The sequence below is a fragment of the Bos grunniens genome, chromosome 10 (genome assembly GCF_055505025.1).
Source record: "Bos grunniens cultivar Pamir isolate PY7600 chromosome 10, Bosgru_T2T1.0, whole genome shotgun sequence".
NCBI lineage: Eukaryota > Metazoa > Chordata > Mammalia > Artiodactyla > Bovidae > Bos > Bos grunniens.
Genome location: NC_141174.1, coordinates 32,605,257 through 32,627,390, shown reverse-complemented (window position 1 = coordinate 32,627,390; position 22,134 = coordinate 32,605,257). Strand labels below are relative to the sequence as shown.

Here is a 22,134-nt window from a genome sequence, read left to right as displayed (position 1 = left end):
TCCAGCTAACTGTGCAGATTGTGATTAAATAGAATTGACACTAGATGGCTCTCAGATCACTTGAGAGCTGCTTGGTACTTGTGAACAAAGAGGTACTTACTGAATTGTTACAGAATAAAATCCATTAGGATGTATCCTATTCAGCCCCTCCTTATGGTATCACCTAGCTGGTTACCTACAGACCAGTACATTTTTAATTGTAGGTACTCTGTAGATATTTATTTAATTGAATTGAAAACAATAATAAGTTCATGGAAAATTAGATGGGGAAACAGTGGCTGACTTTATTTTTGGGGGCTCCAAAATCACTGCAGATGATGATTGCAGCCATGAAATTAAAAGACGCTTACTCCTTGGCAGGAAAGTTATGATCCACTTAGACAGCATATTAAAAAGCAGAGACATTACTTTGTCAACAAAGGTCCATCTAGTCAAGGCTATGGTTTTTCCAGTGGTCATGTATGGATGTGAGAATTGGACTATAAAGAAAGCTGAGCGCCACAGAATCGATGCTTTTGAACTGTGGTGTTGGAGAAGACTCTTGAGAGTCCCTTGGACTGCAAGGAGATCCAACCAGTCCATCCTAAAGGAGATCAGTCCTGGGTGTTCATTGGAAGGACTGATGTTGAAGCTGAAACTCCAGTACTTTGGCCACCTGATGTAAAGAGCTGACTCAACTGAAAAGACCCTGATGCTGGGAAAGATAGGGCAGAAGGAGAAGGGGACAATAGAGGATGAGATGGTTAGATGGCATCACTGACTCATTGAACATGGGTTTGGGTGGACTCCGGGAGTTGGTGATGGACAGGGAGGCCTGGTGTGCTGCGGTTCATGGGGTCGCAAACAGTCAGACACGACTGAGTAACTGACCTGAACTGAAAGTGGCATTAGATTAAGTATGTAGATGAGTCATTATAACAGAGTGGCTAAGAGCTTGAGCTTTTGAAGTTTTGGAGATCATTTTAAATTCCAGATCTGTATTTTTGGGCAAGTAACTTAATCTTCTGAGCCCAAGTTTCTTCATCTATTAAGTAGAGATAATATTAATGTACTAGTTATCTATTTCCGTGTAATATATTACCCCAAAGTTTAGCAGATGAAGACAGGAAATATTTATTCTCTCTCACAGTTTTGAAAGCCATGAATCTAGGAGTGGTGTAGCTGCGTGGTTCCCAGGATCTCTCACGGGGTGTAGTTAATCTGTTGGCTGGAGCTGCCATCATCTAAGGACTTCAGCTGGGGCTGGAGGATCTGCTTTCCAAGCTCATTCACATGACTGTTGGCAAGATGCCTCCGTTCCTCACCACGTGAGCCTTACTGTTATGCTGCTCATGACATAGCAGTTCACTTTTCCCAGAGTGGATGATCTGAGACACAGTGAGCACCCAAGATGGAAACCCATGGTGTTTTATAACCTAAAGTCAGAAGTGACATGTCATCACTTCTGCCACATTCAGTTAATAGCAAAGACCAATCCTGGAATAATATAGCAGGGGATTACAGAAAGGTCTGAATACCAGGCGACAATCGTTAGGGGGCCGTAGTGGAAGCTGCTTATCAGAAACAGTATCTGCCTCATAAGGTTATTAGGGGTCAGTCAGTCAGTTCAGTCGCTCAGTCGTGTCCGACTCTTTGCGACCCCATGAACCGCAGTATGCCAGGCTTCCCTGTCCATCACCAACTCCCGGAGTCTACTCAAACCCATGTCCACTGAGTCAGTGATGCCATCCAACCATCTCATCCTCCATCGTCCCCTTCTCCCGCCCTCAATCTTTCCCAGCATCAGGGTCTTTTCAAATGAGTCAGCTCTTGTATATAAAGTGTCACTATGCTTGACACACGATACTGTTTTGGAGAAGGTAAAAATACCTTCTCAAACACATTTAATAGAACCAGAAATTACACACAGTTGCCTAAAAAAAAAGGTGCCTATAGAGGACTAGTTTGTCCCTCTTATTTTAAGTATTTTGTTACATTATGGTTATCGTAGAAGAATGAGTCCCATGTATCATTATTTCTGCTACTGTCTAATCTCATGCCCTTCATGTTGATTTCTAATAGCTTCCTCTACAGAGGCTCATCTGTTCTTACCTTGCCTGTCTCCACTTCTGCTCATTTTCAGAAAGTATCCTATTTGCAACTCATAGTCCTATACCACTGTTTCTAATTCTGAGGCTCTCAGGTTGGGTTGAATAACAAAAAGATGCTAAATAAGGTTTGAAGAATTGTTTTAAGAACCCTAAAATGTGAACTGGTATTTTGAACAAACTCTGAGGACTCTGAGATTTACTACCAATTATAACTCTTCATCTGATCTGATCTGATCTGATAACTCTTGATTTACTCAGAAAATGCACTAAATACCTGCATGTACCCGTCACTATATTGGTACTAAATAAGGGTTTTGAGAGGCAGAAGTAATAGCCGTCTGCTCTCCAGGAAGTTTACAAACTCATGTAGGATAATGTGAGACAACAATTACAATATTGTTGATTAATGCAACAACACAGGCTGCTATGGGAGCACAGAGGAGGAATAACCCACACATGAGGGCTCAGAGGAGGTTTCCCGGAAGAGCCAATGTGAAACTGAGTATTAGAGGAATTAGCCAGACTATGAAGTGTGATAAACATGTTCCAGTTTGTTCATTTACATATTCAGAAAATATTTTTTGATTGCTTGCTCTGCTCTAAGGATATTCTAGGTGGTAGGAACATAAAACCTGGTAACACCTTATTCTTAGTGAATTTTTTCTCTAGTAGAGATAGTATATGAGAAAGCAAAAACATGCAACAGGTTATTGTGGTTATTGTATAGCAGTCCAAATAGGATTGGGGTACAGGTCAGTTGTATCTGGGGAGGGCAATCAAGAAAGACATCATATGTGAGCTTACTTGAAATGAGTTCTCAATGATGAATAGGCGTTTGCTGTGTAGTAAGTGTAGGAGAAACCTTCATGGCAGAATACATAATAAGACAAGGGGATAAAGTTGAAACGACAAAGAAACTTAAGCAGGGAAGTGTAAGTACTTTGTCACAGCTTTAGAGCTTAGGATATAATGAAGTTGGACCAGTAAGCAGAAACCAGGTAGATATAGATGATAACATCCAGTGGTTTTTGGATTTACTCTTAAGATCGTAGAGATTTATTTATGTGCAAAATGGAAAATAATTCCAATCTTGCTTTATATTTATTCCCATGGAAAAGTCATTTGTGAATTTCTGTCAATTCTGAATGTTTTATAATATCCACAGATCCATTAAGAATTGTATATAAATGAGTGAAATGATCAAATTTGCCTTTTATTTTGGCAAGAACATGTGAGGTGCAGTGTGATGGATAGATTGGAGAGAATTAAGGCTGGAGGCAAGGAGCCTCTAGCTGAGACAGTTATAGTAAACTTGGTGAGTCATTATTGAGCAGCAGGGAAGTATAAAAAGGGAGATTTGGTAGACATTTGAGAAGGAGAGTGGACAAGACTTAGTTTGGATATGAGAAATGCAAAAGAAGAGAGGGTCTAAGAAATCTCCAGGTTTCTGGCTAGAATGATTTGATAGTTGGTATCTCCATTCACTGAGGGAGAGAGGAGATATGGAGGAAAGATAGAATTAGGAGGAAATAAGGAGTGGAATTTGAGGCGCCTTTGGGTTTCATACAAATGGAGTAACTTACTAGACGTGCAAGAACCAAAGCTGCTGCTGGCACTGGCAAGTCAAGCAGACTGAGTCTACCATGGCTGCTTTTTCAAAGCAATAGTATTCTAGAAAAATAAAATTAGGGATTTCAAATTATAATTAATTAAATTAAATTTGACTTGAATGGAATAATCCTTTGAGCATCCCTCCTAAAAAGGGATAACTAACATAATTACACTCAATGAGTGTAATTTTTAGAAGTGACGTAGCAAATGCAACATTGTGGTCATTGTCGTCATGGAATCCTTGCCTGACCCCTTATCACTGAGTTAGATACCATCAAATATTCTCTGTGTAGTCCTCTAATGTCACCTGCCTAATGTTGCTCTTATCACACTGATTTGTAATCTCACTTGAGAGTGGGGACTTCATCCTGTCTGTTGTCATAGCTCTGGCATCTAGCGAAGAATGTAGCATAGTCAGTAAATAAAGGTTAAGTGATAGAGTGTTTTATGAGCGGAGAGTTATTATGCACTTTTAATGCTTTGGGGAGATGTTTGTTTATATACTTTTGGGTTTCTACATATAATTTTTTTCTTTTATCATAGTCTATCTTATGTCTTTGTAATTAATTTTTTTCATTACACCCATGCGTCAGCCACATATCATTTTATAGAAAAATAAAATGTGATTATATTATATATTACTTTAAAGTATAGATTCTTTTTTTAATGTTCTTCATCTACCCCTCCTCCTCACATTTTTTCCTGTCCCACTTTATGCCTTATCTCAGGTAACACGTTAAGATTCTGATATGTAACCTTTTAGGATTTTTTTCCTTCTGCATATAATTATATATGATAGGTACATATGGTGTGTATATATTTGTTGTCATTTTTCAAGTTGAGATTATATCATGTGTTTTGTTTTCACCCAGGAAACCCTATGGAAATTACTCCAGGTCAACTAGTATTACTTAAATTCATTCTTTTTATTGACTGCGTAAAACCTTTCAGTATGGATTTCCAGTAATTTATTCAGTTATTGCTTTGTTGATGAATGTTTACTTTATTACCATTTCCCCCCACTATAAACACTGCTAGAGTAAATATTCACTCATGTATAGCCTAACATTGGAGAAGGAAATGTCAACCCACTCCGGTACTCTTGCCTGGAGAATCCCATGGACAGAGGAGCCTGGCAGGCTACAGTCCATGGGGTCACAAAGAATCAGACGCAACTGAGCGACCAACAACAACAGCAACATAGCCTAGTATATTGCTGCATTATATATTTAGGGAGTAGTTTCCCAGAAATAACAGGTCCAAGGGAAAATATATTTCAAACTTTAAAATAGATATGCCAAGTTGCTGTCTTAAAAGTTTAAACTAATTTTTCTTTATCAGTAATATATTACAACCTTTCCCCTGTATCCCTGCCAGATATTATTTTTATTACCTTTTTTATTTTTGTCAATTAAAGTATAAACATATGACTGACTCCTGGTGAGTTTATATTTGATGATTATTTGGATTTGCTCTTCTGTGAATTACCTACTTAAGTTCTTTCCCTGTCAGGTTATGTTTTTCTTATAACTTTATGTAAGACTTACTGTGGCTCAGCTGGTAAAGAATCTGCCTGCAATGTGGGAGACCTGGGTTCGATCCCTGGGTTGGGAAGATCCCAACAAAGGGAAAGGCTACTCACTCCAGTATTTTGGCCTGGAGAATTCCATGAACTGTACAGTCCATGGGGTCGCCAAGAGTCAGACACAACTGAGCAACTTTCACTTATCTAAAAATACAGATTAATGTAAAAAAAGAGAGAGTGATTATTTGCTATACCTAAGAAATTTTCAACAGACTATACCTAAGAAATTTTCAACAGACTACCTGTAAGTGGAAAATATAATATCTGTGGGGTCTTAAAATATCATTTCATTTGAAACAACTTAGTTTATGTGTAGAGTTTCAGGTCTATTTCTGTTGATTAAAATGAGATAGACCATACTGTGCTGTATTTAAAAGATGACCATTAATTAGGAAAAACAGAATTTTCTGAGAAATAATTTAGCAAGAATGTGAAATAAGGAACAGTGAGTAGGAGTTGAAAGATGAGGATTTTAGTTCCTGTACACCTCTTAACTAGAATTCTGATTTTTGAACAATTGGTTAACTTTCCTGAGCCTTAGCTTTGTCAGTGAAAGACAGTTATAAAATTATCTGATCTTCTTACCTTACAGAATGATTGTGAGATTCAAATTAAATGAGATCATGTATGTGAAAGTGCATGGAGTTTAAAGTGCCATATAAATGTACAGTGATGTTATTAGATAAATATTTGTTTCTGTTCATATTGTCTTCTTTTTATTGATTTGATTGAGATGTCGTTTGGATGAGGAAAAGAGGAGCCTGATTGTTTGAAGAAAAATATCTAAGCAATATCAACATTTCCTAGTCAGGAAACTGTCCTTTGCTTTAAGATTACATTTTATTTTTTTTTATTTTTTTTTAAACTTTACATAATTGTATTAGTTTTGCCAAATATCAAAATGAATCTGCCAAAGGTATACATGTGTTCCCCATCCTGAACCCTCCTCCCTCCTCCCTCCCCATACCATCCCTCTGGGTCGTCCCAGTGCTCTAGCCCCAAGCATCCAGTATCGTGCATCGAACCTGGACTGGCAACTTGTTTCATATATGATATTATACATGTTTCAATTGAGAAAGAAGAATGGAACTGGAGGAATCAACCTACCTGACTTCAGGCTCTACTACAAAGCCACAGTTATCAAGACAGTATGGTACTGGCACAAAGACAGAAATATTGATCAATGGAACAAAATAGAAAGCCCAGAGATAAATCCACGCACATATGGACACCTTATCTTTGACAAAGGAGGCAAGAATATACAGTGGATTAAAGACAATCTCTTTAACAAGTGGTGCTGGGAAAACTGGTCAACCACTTGTAAAAGAATGAAACTAGACCACTTTCTAACACCATACACAAAAATAAACTCAAAATGGATTAAAGATCTAAACATAAGACCAGAAACTATAAAACTCCTAGAGGAGAACATAGGCAAAACACTCTCTGACATACATCACAGCAGGATCCTCTATGACCCACCTCCCAGAATATTGGAAATAAAAGCAAAAATAAACAAATGGGACCTAATTAACCTTAAAAGCTTCTGCACATCAAAGGAAACTATTAGCAGGGTGAAAAGACAGCCTTCAGAATGGGAGAAAATAATAGCAAATGAAGCACCTGACAAACAACTAATCTCAAAAATATACAAGCAACTCCTACAGCTCAACTCCAGAAAAATAAATGACCCAATCAAAAAGTAGGCCAAAGATCTAAATAGACATTTCTCCAAAGAAGACATACAGATGGCTAACAAACACATGAAAAGATGCTCAACATCACTCCTTATCAGAGAAATGCAAATCAAAACCACTATGTGGTACCATTTCACACCAGTCAGAATGGCTGCGATCCAAAAGTCTACAAATAATAAATGCTGGAGAGGGTATGGAGAAAAGGGAACCCTCTTACACTGTTGGTGGGAATGCAAACTAGTACAGCCACTATGGAGAACAGTGTGGAGATTCCTTCAAAAACTGGAAATAGAATTGCGTTATGATCCAGCAATCCCACTGCTGGGCATACACACTGAGGAAAGCAGAATTGAAAGAGACACGTGTACCCCAATGTTCATCACAGCACTGTTTATAATAGCCAGGACATGGAAGCAACCTAGATGCCCATCAGCAGATGAATGGATAAGAAAGCTGTGGTACATATACACAATGGAGTATTACTCAGCCATTAAAAAGAAAACATTTGAATCAGTTCTGATGAGGTGGATGAAACTGGAGCCTATTATACAGAGTGAAGTAAGCCAGAAGGAAAAACACCATTACAGTATACTAACTCATATATATGGAATTTAGAAAGATGGTAACAATAACCCTGTGTATGAGACAGCAAAAGAGACACTGATGTATAGAACAGTCTTATGGACTCTGTGGGAGAGGGAGAGGGTGGGAAGATATGGGAGAATGGCATTGAAACATGTAAGATTACATTTTAGATAGAAAGTATTCTATTGACTTTTATTGACCGAAAAGGTATTCTGGAGGGTTGGGAGTTGGTATGTAAGAGTGGGTGTTGTGTGGGGGCTGCATAAACAACTTGCTGACTGGAACCCTACAATAATCCATAGATATATTTGAACATAGATACTTTTTGAATTTGCTATGACCTTTGGTTTTAATTGCAATGAAGGCTTGGTGACAGGCATTTTCTGTTGAAGTATTTCTATTTCTAATTCAGCAGATGAGAAATATTGGTAATTTTAGCCAATTTTTCTTCCTTTAAGAAATAGTTTAACTTTTTGTTTACTTACTTGATAGCAGATGCTGTTTATGAAGATTTATGTGCTAGTCATGGTCCAATGAGTTTGGGAGAATTGGAGTTGCAGCCAGATCCTCACGTTACTCTTCCCACAACACTTCTGACAGCACAAGAAAGTGATGTTAAATTATCAGAAGCCGCTGAAGGCTTTCCTCAGGTACCCGATTAAGTACTTGTACTTTACTTAAATCAGAATGGTAACAGTATTGCCTTAGCATGGCACACTATCAAGAGCGCAGTCTCTGGAATCAGACAGCCTCAAATCATGCCTCCTTTTTTCTGTTTTTTGTTTTTTTTTTTTAACTGACTCAAACTTGGCTATAAATCTTAGCTTATCCAGCTTCTAGCTGGGACCTTGAATACATACATAGCTTTTTTCTAAGCCTTAATTTCCTTGTCTTTAAATTAAAAATTAGAAATAATGTATATAAAAATGCCTGTTACCTAGGTAGATAGCTATGTTCTATATTCCCATACAATAACTAGCTTAGTAGTTTGTCTATAGTAGGTATTCAGTAAATATTTACTATATTAAAATTCATCAATTCTTGTGTACTGAAAAAATAGGATACTCTCCAAGATGTAAAAAAAAGAATGCTCATGTTAAATTAAATGCAATAGCATTTAATTACAATGCTATTACAATGTTTCTCATTGTGGATTAATTTATTCAATAAATAGTTATGGTATGGTATTGTATAGCATTGCAGGGTGTTGCAGATGAAAGCCAAAAATGTATAAGATAAAGATTGTTTATGGAATACACTATTATGTAGGGTTTAATATTAATGACCTATGACCAAATAAAGATCAGGAAAAAACTAATAATAAATAAATATCTGTTAGTCACTTCTGTAATAAAATAAAAGTTGTGACCTTGGGCTAGGCAAAAATGGCACCAAAAACTGTGTCCATGAAAGAAAAAAGTTAATAAACTGGTCTTCTCAAAAATAAGAACTTCGCTTTAAGACACACTGTTAAAAGAATGAAAAGACAAGCTACAGATTGGGAGAAGATATTTGCAAATCACTTATCTGATAAAAAGCTTATATCTAGGATATATAGGGAACTCAGAATTCAATATTAAGAAAACAATCCAATTAAAAAATGGATGAAATCTTTGGATAGATACCTTACCCAAAGAAGTAAGCACATAAAAAGATTTTCAACATCAAGTAATCATTAGGAAAATGTCAGTTAAAACCACAATGAAATGCTACTACACACCCATTAGAACATCTAAAATTAGAAAGGCTAACAAGCCAAATTTTGGCAAGTGTAAAGCACTTAAACTCATATGCTGCTGTGGGAATGTAATATGATTCAACTGCTTTGGAAAACAGTTTGGCAATTTCTTAAAAAAGTAAAATGTACGCCTACCATATGACCCAGACATTTCACTTCTAAGTATTTATTTACCCAAGAGAAACTAAAACATTTCTACACAAAGACTCACACATGAATGTTGATAGCAATTTTCCATCCCTGGATCAGAAAGATCCCTCCAAGAAGGAAATGGCAGCCCACTCCAGTGTTCTTGCCTAGGAAATTCATGGACAGAGGAGCCTGACAGCTGCCATCCATGTTGTTGCAAAAGAGTCGGACACGACTTAGTAACTAAACAACAGCAAAAACTTTACACACACAAATGTCCATAGTTGCTAAATATACACATATTGGCATATCTGTAAGATGGAATACTATTTAGTAAGAAGAAGCCATGGACTACTGATACAGAGTAACATAGATGATTTTCACAAGAGTTATGTTGAGGGGAAAAAAGGCAGAACCCACACCCAAATAAGAGTGCGTACTTTATGATTCCACTTATAGAAAATTCTAGATGATGCAAGCTAATCTGTAGTTATAGGAAGGAATATAGAAGGTTATGAATAAACTTTTGAGATTGATGGATTTATTCATCGTATTATCTTGATTGTGATGGTCACTTCATGGGTATATACATATGTCAAAATTTAGCAAATGATACACTTGAAATCGGAGAAGGCAATGGCACCCCACTCCAGTACTTTTGCCTAGAAAATCCCATGGACAGAGGAGCCTGGTAGGCTGCAGTCCATGGGGTCACTAGAGTCGGACACGACTGAGTGACTTCACTTTCACTTTTCACTTTCATGCATTGGAGAAGGGAATGGCAACCCACTCCAGTGTTCTTGCCTGGAGAATCCCAGGGACAGGGGAGCCTGGTGGGCTGCCGTCTATGGGGTCGCACAGAGTTGGACACGACTGAAGCGACTTAGCAGCAGCAGCAGCACACTTGAAATATATGCTGTTTATTGTCTATCAATTGTACCTCAATAAAGATATTTAAAAAATAAAGATTGCCTTCCTTTATTTATTGGCCTGTTTTAAAATAAAACTGCAAAGTGTTACCATTAGAATGGCTTCAAAAAAATTCATTTCTTAGATTTCCTTTATTAAAGGAAAAATAGACTGATGATAATAATAGCATAAACTTATTTCCAGTGCTTATACTCAACTGGATGCTGTTCTATGTTTGTTACATATTTAACTCATTTAATCCTTACAACAACCTACTGAGGTAATTATTATTATCATCCCCATTTTATGAATGAGGAAATCGAGGTATTTGAGCATTAGGTAACTTACCCAAAGTCAAAGCTAGGTAATGCCTTACCCAGATTTGAATACAAGCAATTTAGCTCCATAATCTGCATGCGTGCATGCTCACCTCTTTGTGATCCCCTGGACGATAGCCTGCCAGGCTCCTCTGTCCACGGGATTTTCCAGGCAAGAATACCGGAATGGGTTGTCCTTCCTTTCTCCAGGCGATCTTCCTGATTCAGGAATCAAACCTGCATCTCCTGAGTCTCCTGCATTGGTAGGCAGGTTGTTTACCACTGAGTCGCCTGGGAAGCCCCACAATACTCTGTGGTTAAGGGAGGCAGTCAATAGGAAGGATCATAGGAATGTTCTAGTTGAAGTGGCCCAAGATAGTCATAGTACTCATCTTAGAAATACACATCAAAATAATATTTCCTTCAGGGCAGAAACCTACATAACAAAGGCTCTAAACTTAAAAGACCAGCGGTAAGGCTAGTTGTGACTATTACAGCTTGAAACTGCTCATTCTTACCTGTAGATAAATAGGTCCCTGCCAGAACTGGAGTGGTTCCATTTGAGTCCATGTGGATAGGTTTCAGATTCTTCTCTGCTTGTATTTTGATAAGAGTTCAGGGACATCTTAAGTTTCTGTCAAATTGTATCTGGTAGCTGTTCTTAGAGACTCATTCATAACTAGACTCATAAAACAGGAAAGAAAGAATGGCTAAATTCATCACAATTTGTAATATGTGATTGTGAAGGAATTTTACCACTGAAAATTTTAAATTTGATTAGATTGTAGTAAGGAAAAGAGATGATGAGGCCTATGGTAGAATATACATTTCTTGAGTGACAAAGGATAATAATACCTCTTCAACACTTGTGAGAATTAAATGATGTTATTATATATAAAAGCTTTTTGAAAATTGCAGTACATTATGCAGATTTTCATTTTATGCAAAAATAATTATATGGAAGTTCTTACAGCCAAATTAAGTTTTTATCCTGTCTAAATCCATCATGTATGTATCTAGAGTAGTTGATTTATAAGTAGCTCTGAATTCTCTAGTAAGAAATAGAAGCTATTTGCATATTTGAAATCTGTATATTATCCAAATCTTTTGAAAGATTTTATTTGTAACATCTTTTCTTTTGTAATATGTACTCCGTTACCCATCTGGTACTTACAAAGCAGGCATAGTATTCAAAGTTTATATAATAAACACGTAAATAATTGCTCAGATCTTTTAAAAGTAACTTAAAAAATGATATTATGACTTCATGTCTTTAATTCTTTAGTACCCACAAAAGCAAGGCCAAGATGTTAAGCAAGTTGAACACAAGCCAGTTCAAAGTCGTCTAATACGTGTAAGAAATAAACCTGATATTTCACTTTCACAGCAGCAAGGTAAGACTCGTTTTCTTGTAATAGTAGTTTGATACTTGTGATATTGAACAAATACATAATGAGAATACTTTTATATGTCTTATTATCTCTAGGGTTTTGTTTTTGTTTTTTCACATCTAGTCCATTGGGATTAAGACTCTCATCCTGTATTTGAGTATATATTTGTTAGTTCTTTTTACCAGTAAATGCTATTTCTAATAGATTTTAAAAATTCTCAGGTAGTATTTTTCTTTTAATCTTATTTTTTGGTTCTTGTACAATTGAATGTCAGTATCTTTTTATCTGTGTACAAGTCTGTAACATAGTTGTCTGTTTTAAATTATGATAAAGGCAGCATTATGGATATTCAGGAGCTTTGTAAAGGCTGTTTATTATTGTGTGGCGATTTGATTAACAGGTGCAGCTTATAAAACAAAGGACTCTCATGTTAAATGCTGTCATATGAATGAACTTTTCTGTATTGTTTGATTAACAAAATGATGTGGCTGACTGATTCTATACTCAGTATCACAGCATTTTGATGTTGTCTTTATGTTTCTACAAGGTTGCTTTGTTTGCCTTCTTGCTTCTTAGTCATTTATTTTTTTTAAATTTTATTTTATTTTTAAACTTTACATAATTGTATTAGTTTTGCCAAATATCAAAATGAATCCACCACAGGTATACATGTGTTCCCCATCCTGAACCCTCCTCCCTCCTCCCTCCCCATACCATCCCTCTGGGTCGTCCCAGTGCACTAGCCCCAAGCATCCAGTATCGTGTAGTCATTTAAATTTTATATAACTTAAATTCTGAAATTTGGCAGTAGAAACTAAGATGTTTTTTGTTTAAAAATTCTTCTATCTGCAAAAGTGTTAGGAGTATTTTGAGCAGTAGAATTTTTTTTTTTTTGCTTTTGTATTTGTGTTTTTTTTTAGCTCATGTATTGAATGCCAGTCTAATTGCAAAGGTAACTAGGCATTTGGCATTTTGGGGAAGACCTAAATGAGAAAGAGCTTAAGATTATGTTATTTATGTTTTTACTTTTCTGTTTGTTTTCTCTTCCTGTCTTGCTCCAGCTTTTTAGAACTGTGCCCTCCTGACCACTTTTTTAAACTTAACAATGGTACAATAATGTTAGTTATTACGTTGATATTGTATTTTAGAACCCTATGGAAAATTGCCTGTAAAACTTTCCTCCTTGTATTAAATCATGACTATGTAGATATGAGCAAAGGAATATGTCTAAGATAGTATCAAAACTGCCTTGATGTACTACTGAATTCTGTTACCACTCATGGCCAATGACTGTATATTTAATTTAGTTTTCTAAAAAAATATATAATTTCTTAAATGTATAAATGAATTTTATCTCCTGGGAGAAGGGTGTATGTAATAAAACGATCATTTTTCTCAGCTGATAAGGAAAATATATTTGGGAATATTTTAAAGGTAAATCTCTTTAGGAAAGTGACATTGTTTTCAGTTTCATGTGTATGAATGGCCACAAGATGGCAATATTTAAATTTTTGTTGACTTACAACAATGTCATTAAATAATGTCCAATTAACATTTAATGTCAATAAAAATAATAAAATAGAAGAAGCCAATGTGTTAGCTAGTGATGCAGTTTTATTTAGAAAGAATTTAGAATAATTGGATTTAATATGTGTAAAAATTATTTTCATTTAATTTTACATCTAATACAAAGAATCTGCCTGCAGTGCAGGAGACCCAGTTTGATTCCTGGGTTGGGAAGATTCCCTGGAGAAGAGGTAGGCTACCTACCCCAGTATTCATGGGTGTCAGACGGTAAGGAATCCACCTGCAATGCAGGAGAGTTGGGTTCCATCCCTGTGTTGGGAAGATCCCCCTTGAGGAGGGCATGGCAAACCCATTCCAGTATTCTTGCCTGGAGAACCCCCATGGACAGAGCAGCCTGGTGGGCTACAGTCCATGGGCCGCAAAGAGTCGGACGCGACTGAGTGACTAAGCACAGTTACAGTATAATACAGAAGTTAGGGGAGCAGGCCTATGTCAGCTTTAACCAAGACAGATAAATACCCAGTGGGCTATAGATAGAACATTTCAAATAGGAGTCGAGCGTTTCACTCTGTAATTGATATATATCTCCCTACTAAATACTTTTTGAATGAATATGATTCCTTTGGCAATAGTCAGTTACGACATTTTTCCCCCATAAATTTTGTGGGTTTTTTTCCCTCTGATAAAACTCTGTTACGTTGCCAAATGTTTTAGAGACTAGGAAAGTCAGAGTGCCAAAATAATCCTCTAGGGCTTTCAGGACTTTGACTGACCTTGAAGGAATTCAATCCTATCTTGCATATGCAAAGGGCCTTGAAGATACTGAAGGAAATTCACCTTATCACAAGGGAATCAAAACCACATCTTTTCTGGAAGATAAATTCTTCTATGAATACTTGAACCCAAAATTATGGCTGTTTCAGGAAGAAGTATCATGTATTTCACTTTGAAATGTATAGTAGTTTTATATATGTGTGTGTGTGTGTGTGTATCAAGAAATCAAGCCATTTACCAGCAATAGTGGTAGTTTTTCAGTGATCATCCATTAAAAATTGACTGAAGATAATGGTAGAACATAGATTCTAGCACTAAGCTTTTGGGAAATCTGTAAAGACAAGCTTTCTCCTCTCCCCTGGATTATTACTTTCAGATTTTAACACAACAGAGAAAAATTGATTTGAGTTCTGAAAGATGATATCTTTGGAATCTAAGAGTAAAACTCTTGGCTTTGAATTCATTGAATGTATTTTTGATCACATGATATCACTTATCTGATTCTAAGCCCTGATTAGTTATCTAACAGTTTTATAGTGAAAGCAGCTTTTTAATAATTTAACAACTCATTTTCCCCCCCTTTCACTGTGCAACTTAGCTTTCTTCAGTACAAATGAAGTATTTGTATTTAAATTCATGTATTTGTTATGAACCCAGGAACAATTAAATTCTATTGTGATATATTAAAATAGTTCACTTTAAAAAATATTTTTCTGTAGTTTTTCTCTTAAAATTTTAAGAATTTCAAGTAAATAATAAGTTAGAAAGTCAAACATGCTTTGCTAGAGTCAAGGGGAAAAAATTAGAGTATATGTTTTGTGGTTAAATAGTTGTCAAAGGTGTTTAAAATTACAGCATTCTTCAGTTTTCTTATTTATAGATGATATATGTTGCTCAGAAAATATGTATCAAAGTGCTAGAAGTAATTAATATAATTGCAATAGTTTATCAAAATCTGGTTACTTTTTTGTGGGAAATCACAGATAGATTTTTTTTTTTTTACATTATGTATTGAATTGGGCTTCCCTCCTGGTAAAGAATCTGCCTGCAATGCAGCAGACTTGGATTCCATCCCTGGGTTGGGAAGATCCCTTGGAGAAGGGAATGGCAACCCACTCCAGTATTCTTGCGTGGAGAATTCCACCGGCAGAGGAGCCTGGCAAACTACAGACCATGGGGTCACAAAGAGTTGGCTCAGTGGATATGAGTTTGAGCAAACTCCAGGAGATAGTGAAGAACAGGGAAGCTTGGCATGCTATGGCCCATGGGGTCACAAAGAATCAGACATGACTTGGTGACTGAGCAATACCAACAAATGTCTTGAATTTAATTCCTTTACATCTTAGCACCTTTTATACCTCACTACAGTGATTATAACTTCAGATATGTGAGAATTAGGAAATTCAAATCTTATATATATTTGGAAGCTATTTCTAACCACAAGTGCAAATGAAAATTTTTGCCTTTGTATTTGAAATATAGTTAAGTTACAATAGATCTCAGAATTACAATTTATTTTAGTAATTTTAAAATCACAGTTAAAAGTTTGTTTAATGGATTTTTTTCTCATAAGGTATGACAGTAATTTAAAAACCATGTGTATAGATCTCTTATAGGGTTCCTGGGAGAAGGGGCACAGACTAACAAGTCTGCCCCAAATCCATGTAACCAAATGTTTAACAAGCATAATCTGAGTAAATGTGTTTTTTACAAATGCATGCTATTACTGATTAATAAAATGGAAATTCGCTTTAAAATGTTGCTGAATGTGGGGTTTCTGTTTCCCCCTAGGAGGAGGAAGGTGGAGAGTGTCACTTCTAACTCTAATAAAATGTCGGATAAACTATAAAGTCATAGCATTTCTTGAACCAATCAGATAGCTTATAATGTAGAGCAAGTAGCTTAAAGTCCACAGAAAGGCAGACTTCTCCAGAGAGATGGGACACAAGAACTGTGTCAACAGAGACTGTGCCACAACATAGTCACAGGCACCATACAAGCAGATAAAGATGTTGACTGAGCTTTTCTTTAATGAATTACTAAAAGCCAAGCATAGAGCCATTGGTAGCTACTGATATAAAAGTAGTTCACTGCTACCTGGAATCTCTTCTCCATAGACCTCTGGAAAAAGAAAGAATGGGAGCTAGGACAGGAGACTCGAGAGATTCTCATTCACTGATACGGTCTTAGAAGAGTAGCTCCCACTGCCAGAAAAACTTGTTAAGTTTAACAAGCTTGAACAAGGAGAACTTGTTCAAGCATAACCCTGATACCAAAACCAGCCAAAGACTTTACTGGAAAAGAAGATTATAAACCAGTATTCCTCATAATCATAGACAAAAAATTCCTCTACAGGATACTGCCAAACTGAACTGACACTTTTTATTATTCAGCATTCAGCTGCATTTTCCCAAGTCCTTTCTGAACCTGCAGTTGAAAATGGCTTCAGTTCAGTTCAGTGCAGTTGCTCAGCCATGTCTGACTCTGAGACCCCATGGACTGCAGCACGCCAGGCTTTCCTGTCCTTCACCATCTCCCGGAGCTTGCTCAAACTCATGTCCAGTGAGTCGGTGATGCCATCCAAAAATGTCTTATTCATCCTTAACTCTACCCTCCAGATCTTTGGTGCCCTGAACGTAATCTTTTTTTTGTTTGTTTTATGTAATTATGGTTGACTCTGCTGGGTCTTTGTTGCTGGTCAGGTTTTTCTGTAGTTGCGGCGAGCGGGGGCTGCTCTCTAGTTGCAGTGCGTGGGCTTCTCACTGCCATGGCTTCTCTTGTTGTGGAGCACAGGCTCTAGGGCATGCAGGCTTCAGTAGTGGCAGCTCCCAGGCTCTAGAGCACAGGCTCAGTAATGTGGTGCATGTGCTTCGTTGCTTGGTGGCATGTGGGATTTTCCTGAATCAGGGATCAAACCCATGTCTCCTGCATTGGCAGGTGTCTTCACCACTGAAGCACTAGGGAAGCCCTGAACATAATCTTAGCAATAGTTTCCATTTACTGAAGCTTTATTAGGCACTTTATGTTGTCTCATTTATTCCTCATAATGCCACGCCACGCAGTTAGTAATTGTTCCCATTTATATGAGAAATGATAAGGTTCATGAAGGTTAACTAACTTTCCCAAAGCACACAGTTTAGAAAATGAAGGTCTAGAATTCAAGCCCATATCTACTTGAGGGCAAAATTGATGTTCTTTTCCTTGTTTTATACTATTTTATTGAGTGAACACTTCATAAATATTTATTGTACGACTTAATAGTTTATGGCAAGAGCTGCCTTTACCAACTCTGTATTCTCCAGACTGGTTAAAGTTTCAGAGAAAGTGATATATAGGATAGTTTTGTAGTTTATTTGTTAAGATAGGCTTTTCTATTTATTTAATAGACCTTGTTTCCCAGCATAGCACTGTGCTTAAATACAGTCAGTGATCAATGTGTTGATTGAATTGAATTTGATGATTCAGTCCATTTTGCTTTTGACCCCAAACAACATTTAATTCTGTCATTTAGTAAAAAGATAGAAGGAAGAAGAGAGGGACAGAAAAGAAAGAACAAAAAGAAGAAAATGAGAATAGTTCCTTATCATCATTTTTCAGTTGATAATTTTGAATGTAGACATGGTACAAACAGCCGTAGTACAATAGCCTTGTCATTTTTACTTTTCTAAAAGATTTTGTGATTTCTTTTATGTACTAAAATTTTTCATTCTTTGAGGATGTATTAGTTAAGCAAGGGGAACAGGCAACAAGAATATGCCCAAAGTAGAGAAAGTTAAATTGGGTTACATGTTAGTCAGTGGGCAGTATTTTTGAACTCTAAATGAAATAGAAGTAGTGTGAGCATTCCTTCACTCATTCTTGATTTTTAAAATGGAGATAATTGGAAAATTTTACCTTTCATAAGGTACAGTTCAGTCATTTTTATCCAGAAATTTTTGCACTAAAAGAAATCCCATACCCAATAGTATTCATTCTCTACCCTCCCCTCCCCCCAGATCCTGGCAACTACTAGTTTACTTTCTATCTCTATGGGTTTACCTATTCACATTTTACATACATGGAATCATACAGTATGTGGGTTTTGTGTCTGTCTTCTTTAACATGTTTTCAAGGTTCATTCATGTAAGGAATGTCATTACTTCACTCCTCTTTATAGTTCAATAATGTTCCATTGTATAGTCATTCTTAGGTCATTATTTTTAGCATCCTTTTTGTGTAAAGGACTGTGAAGGTGCTTTGGAGTTAGAGAAAGAAATAAGACAAAGCATCTTCTCTCAAAGGATAAGAAAAAGAAAAAGGAGTTGTTTGAGAAAAATAATTTCTTTAAAACACTGCATCTCAGAAATAATTGGTTGGAATGCTATTAAATATAAAAAGACAAACATCTTTTTGTAATCACACTGTCAAATTGTCACTTTTTCTTACAGTGCTGAAAAAATAAACATATGGCAGCAAGTGTGTTAGGTCAGCTTGCTGATTGTCTTTATGTATATACATTTCTTACATTTTATGTGCGAATGTTTGGATGGAGGTGGGGACATAAGCCATATGAGAGAAGACACTCTGCTGGCATGTTAATGGATTTTTAGCATAGAGGAGTATTTCCACTGTTTCTACCAGACAGAATTTACATCTTTTATTTAAAAATAGAAATATATGTGTGTATATATGTTATATGTGTGTGTGTGTGTGTAATCTGAGAGAGAAATGTGCATAACTGAGGCTAAGAAGATTGATAGAAAAAATCTATTGGAAAAGACACTGAAAATTATTCAAGGATTTCTATAACATTTTCACTTGTTGTTGCTAAAGTAATTTCACTTTCTATCTCGGAGTATTTTAATTATGGAAATTATTTACTTTTCTTATTGTTATAGAATTAATGATACATTTTGTATGAAGCACATAGATTTTTCTCAAGTCTTTGATAGTAAACCTGTCTCACCAAAAACATATACTAGGGTTGTTTTGAAGACTTGCCAGTATTCCAGAAACCTGTGCAACTCTTTCATAGTTCTTAGCCAGATTTCCTAAAACCTGACTTTAAAGTTTTTATGCTGTTGTTTATAGAAATCAAATTGATATAAAACATAATTTAAATTTATTCATTAAACTTAGTAGCCTTTTTATTTAGCAGCCATTAATTAAATAAAATTTAACCTTCCAAAATAACCACAGAGATAAGTGTATATTTGATAACATCCTTGTATTTTAATATCAGTGAAATGCTGAACTAGGAGTAGGAAAATTGCATGCAGTCAGATGAATAACCTTTGGTTTTGTTGAACTGGGAATGATCCCTCTGCTACCAAGAACCAAAGGTTATAATTCTGATTAGTGAAGTATTTGATCTTCTTACTCCAGATGTAGTAGTATTTCTGTTATACTACATTATACAGTGGAAGTGAGAAATAGATTTAAGGGACTAGATCTGATAGACAGAGTGCCTGATAAACTATGAATGGAGGTTCGTGACATTGTACAGGAGACAGGGATCAAGACCATCCCCATGGAAAAGAAATGCAAAAAAGCAAAATGGCTGTCTGGGGAGTCCTTAAAAATAGCTGTGAAAAGAAGAGAAGCGAAAAGCAAAGCAGAAAAGGAAAGATACAAGCATCTGAATGCAGAGTTCCAAAGAATAGCAAGGAGAGATAAGAAAGCCTTCCTCAGCAATCAATGCAAAGAAATAGAGGAAAACAACAGAATGGCAAAGACTAGAGATCTCTTCAAGAAAATTAGAGATACCAGGGAACATTTCATGCAACGATGGGCTCGATAAAGGACAGAAATGGTATGGATCTAACAAAAACAGAAGATATCAAGAAGAGGTGGCAAGAATACAGAGAAGAAGTGTACAAAAAAGAGTTTCACGACCCAGATAATCATGATGGTGTGATCACTCACCTAGAGCCAGACATCCTGGAATGTGAAGTCAAGTGGGCCTTAGAAAGCATCACTACGAACAAAGCTAGTGGAGGTGATGGAATTCCAGTTGAGCTATTTCAAATCCTGAAAGATGATGCTGTGAAAGTGCTGCACTCAGTATGCCAGCAAATTTGGAAAACTCAGCAGTGGCCACAGGACTGGAAAAGGTCAGTTTTCATTCCAATCCCAAAGAAAGGCAATGCCAAAGAATGCTCAAACTACCGCACAATTGCACTCATCTCACGCACTAGAAAAGTAATGCTCAAAATTCTCCAAGCCAGGCTTCAGCAATATGTGAACCGTGAACTTCCAGACGTTCAAGCTGGTTTTAGAAAAGGCGGAGGAACCAGAGATCAAATTATCAACATCTGCTGGATCATGGAAAAAGCAAGAGAGTTCCAGGAAAACATCTATTTCTGCTTTATTGACTGTGCCAAAGCCTTTGACTGTGTGGATCACAATAAACTGTGGAAAATTCTGAAGAGACAGGAATACCAGACCACCTGACTTGCCTCTTGAGAAGTTTGTATGCAGGTCAGGAAGCGACAGTTAGAACTGGACATGGAACAACAGACTGGTTCCAAATAGGAAAAGGAGTACGTCAAGGCTGCATGTTGTCACCCTGCTTATTTAACTTACATGCAGAGTACATCATGAGAAACATTGGGCTGGAAGAAGCACAAGCTGGAATCAAGATTACCGGGAGAAATATCAATAACCTCTGATATGCAGATGACACCACCCTTATGGCAGAAAGTGAAGAGGAACTAAAAAGCCTCTTGATGAAAGTGAAAGAGGAGAGTGAAAAAGTTGGCTTAAAGCTCAACATTCAGGGAACTAAGATCTTGGCATCTGGTCCCATCACTTCATGGCAAATAGATGGGGAAACAGTGTCAGACTTTATTTTTCTGGGCTCCAAAATCACTGCAGATGGTGATTGCAGCCATGAAATTAAAAGACACTTATGCCTTGGAAGGCAAGTTATGACCAACCTAGATAACATATTGAAAAGCATAGACATTACTTTGCAAACAAAAATCTGTCTAGTCAAGGCTATGGTTTTTCCAGTGGTCATGTATGCATGTGATAGTTAGACTGTGAAGAAAGCTGAGCACCAAAGAATTGATGCTTTTGAAATGTGGTGTTGGAGAAGACTCTTGAGAGTCCCTTGGACTGCAAGGAGATCCAGCCAGTCCATCCTAAAGGAGATCATTCCTGGGTATTCATTGGAAGGATTGATGCTGAAGCTGAAACTCCAATACTTGGGCCACCTCACGCGAAGATTTGACTCATTGGAAAAGACCCTGACGCTGGGAGGGATTGGGGGCAGGAGAGAAGGGGACGACAGAGGATGAGATGGCTGGATGGCATCACCGACTTGATGGACATGAGTTTGAGTGAACTCCAGGAGTTGGTTATGGACAGGGAGGTCTGGCGTGCTGTGACACATCTGGTCGCAAAGAGTCCGACATTACTGAGTGACTGAACTGAACTGAACAGCTGCTGCTGCTAAGTCGCTTCAGTCGTGTCCGACTCTGTGCGACCCTATAGACAGTAGCCCACCAGGCTCCGCCGTCCCTGGGATTCTCCAGGCAAGAACACTGGAGTGGGTTGCCATTTCCTTCTCCATGAACTGAACTGAACACTGCCCTATTCCAAATAACACAAACTACATTGACAAGTTAGTGTATTACAGATGATTTTCTTCCAATCAACAGAATAATCATTCAAATTTTTTATGATTTTAGTTTTATATAATAAAATACAAATTAGACTATTTCAATCAATGGATGCAAATAGTCTAATATTCTACTAAGCCAGTGATAGTGAAAGTTGCTCAGTTGTGCCCAGGTGTT

At 36.8% G+C, this 22,134-nt stretch overlaps 1 protein-coding gene across 32 annotated transcripts in view; it reads left to right on the top strand.

The window, feature by feature from the left end:
- Nucleotides 1-22,134, top strand: part of KIAA0586 (KIAA0586 ortholog) — a 133,980-nt gene that overhangs the window by 87,438 nt on the left and 24,408 nt on the right. For 15 of the 32 annotated variants that reach the window (XR_015134305.1, XR_015134307.1, XR_015134306.1 and 12 more), the window contains 2 exons: nucleotides 8,061-8,218; nucleotides 11,947-12,055. The exons of 1 other annotated variant lie outside the window; for it this stretch is intronic. Coding sequence is in view for 23 of the 31 variants with exons in the window: in XM_086320476.1 (XP_086176602.1) it covers nucleotides 8,061-8,218; nucleotides 11,947-12,055 (267 nt within the window). In the remaining 8 variants the exon portion in view is untranslated. Of the gene's footprint in view, nucleotides 1-8,060; nucleotides 8,219-11,946; nucleotides 12,056-13,113; nucleotides 13,448-13,758; nucleotides 13,940-22,134 lie in introns of those variants that run through there. 16 more of the 32 variants (XR_015134308.1, XR_015134304.1, XM_086320478.1 and 13 more) reach the window with 5 other exon arrangements.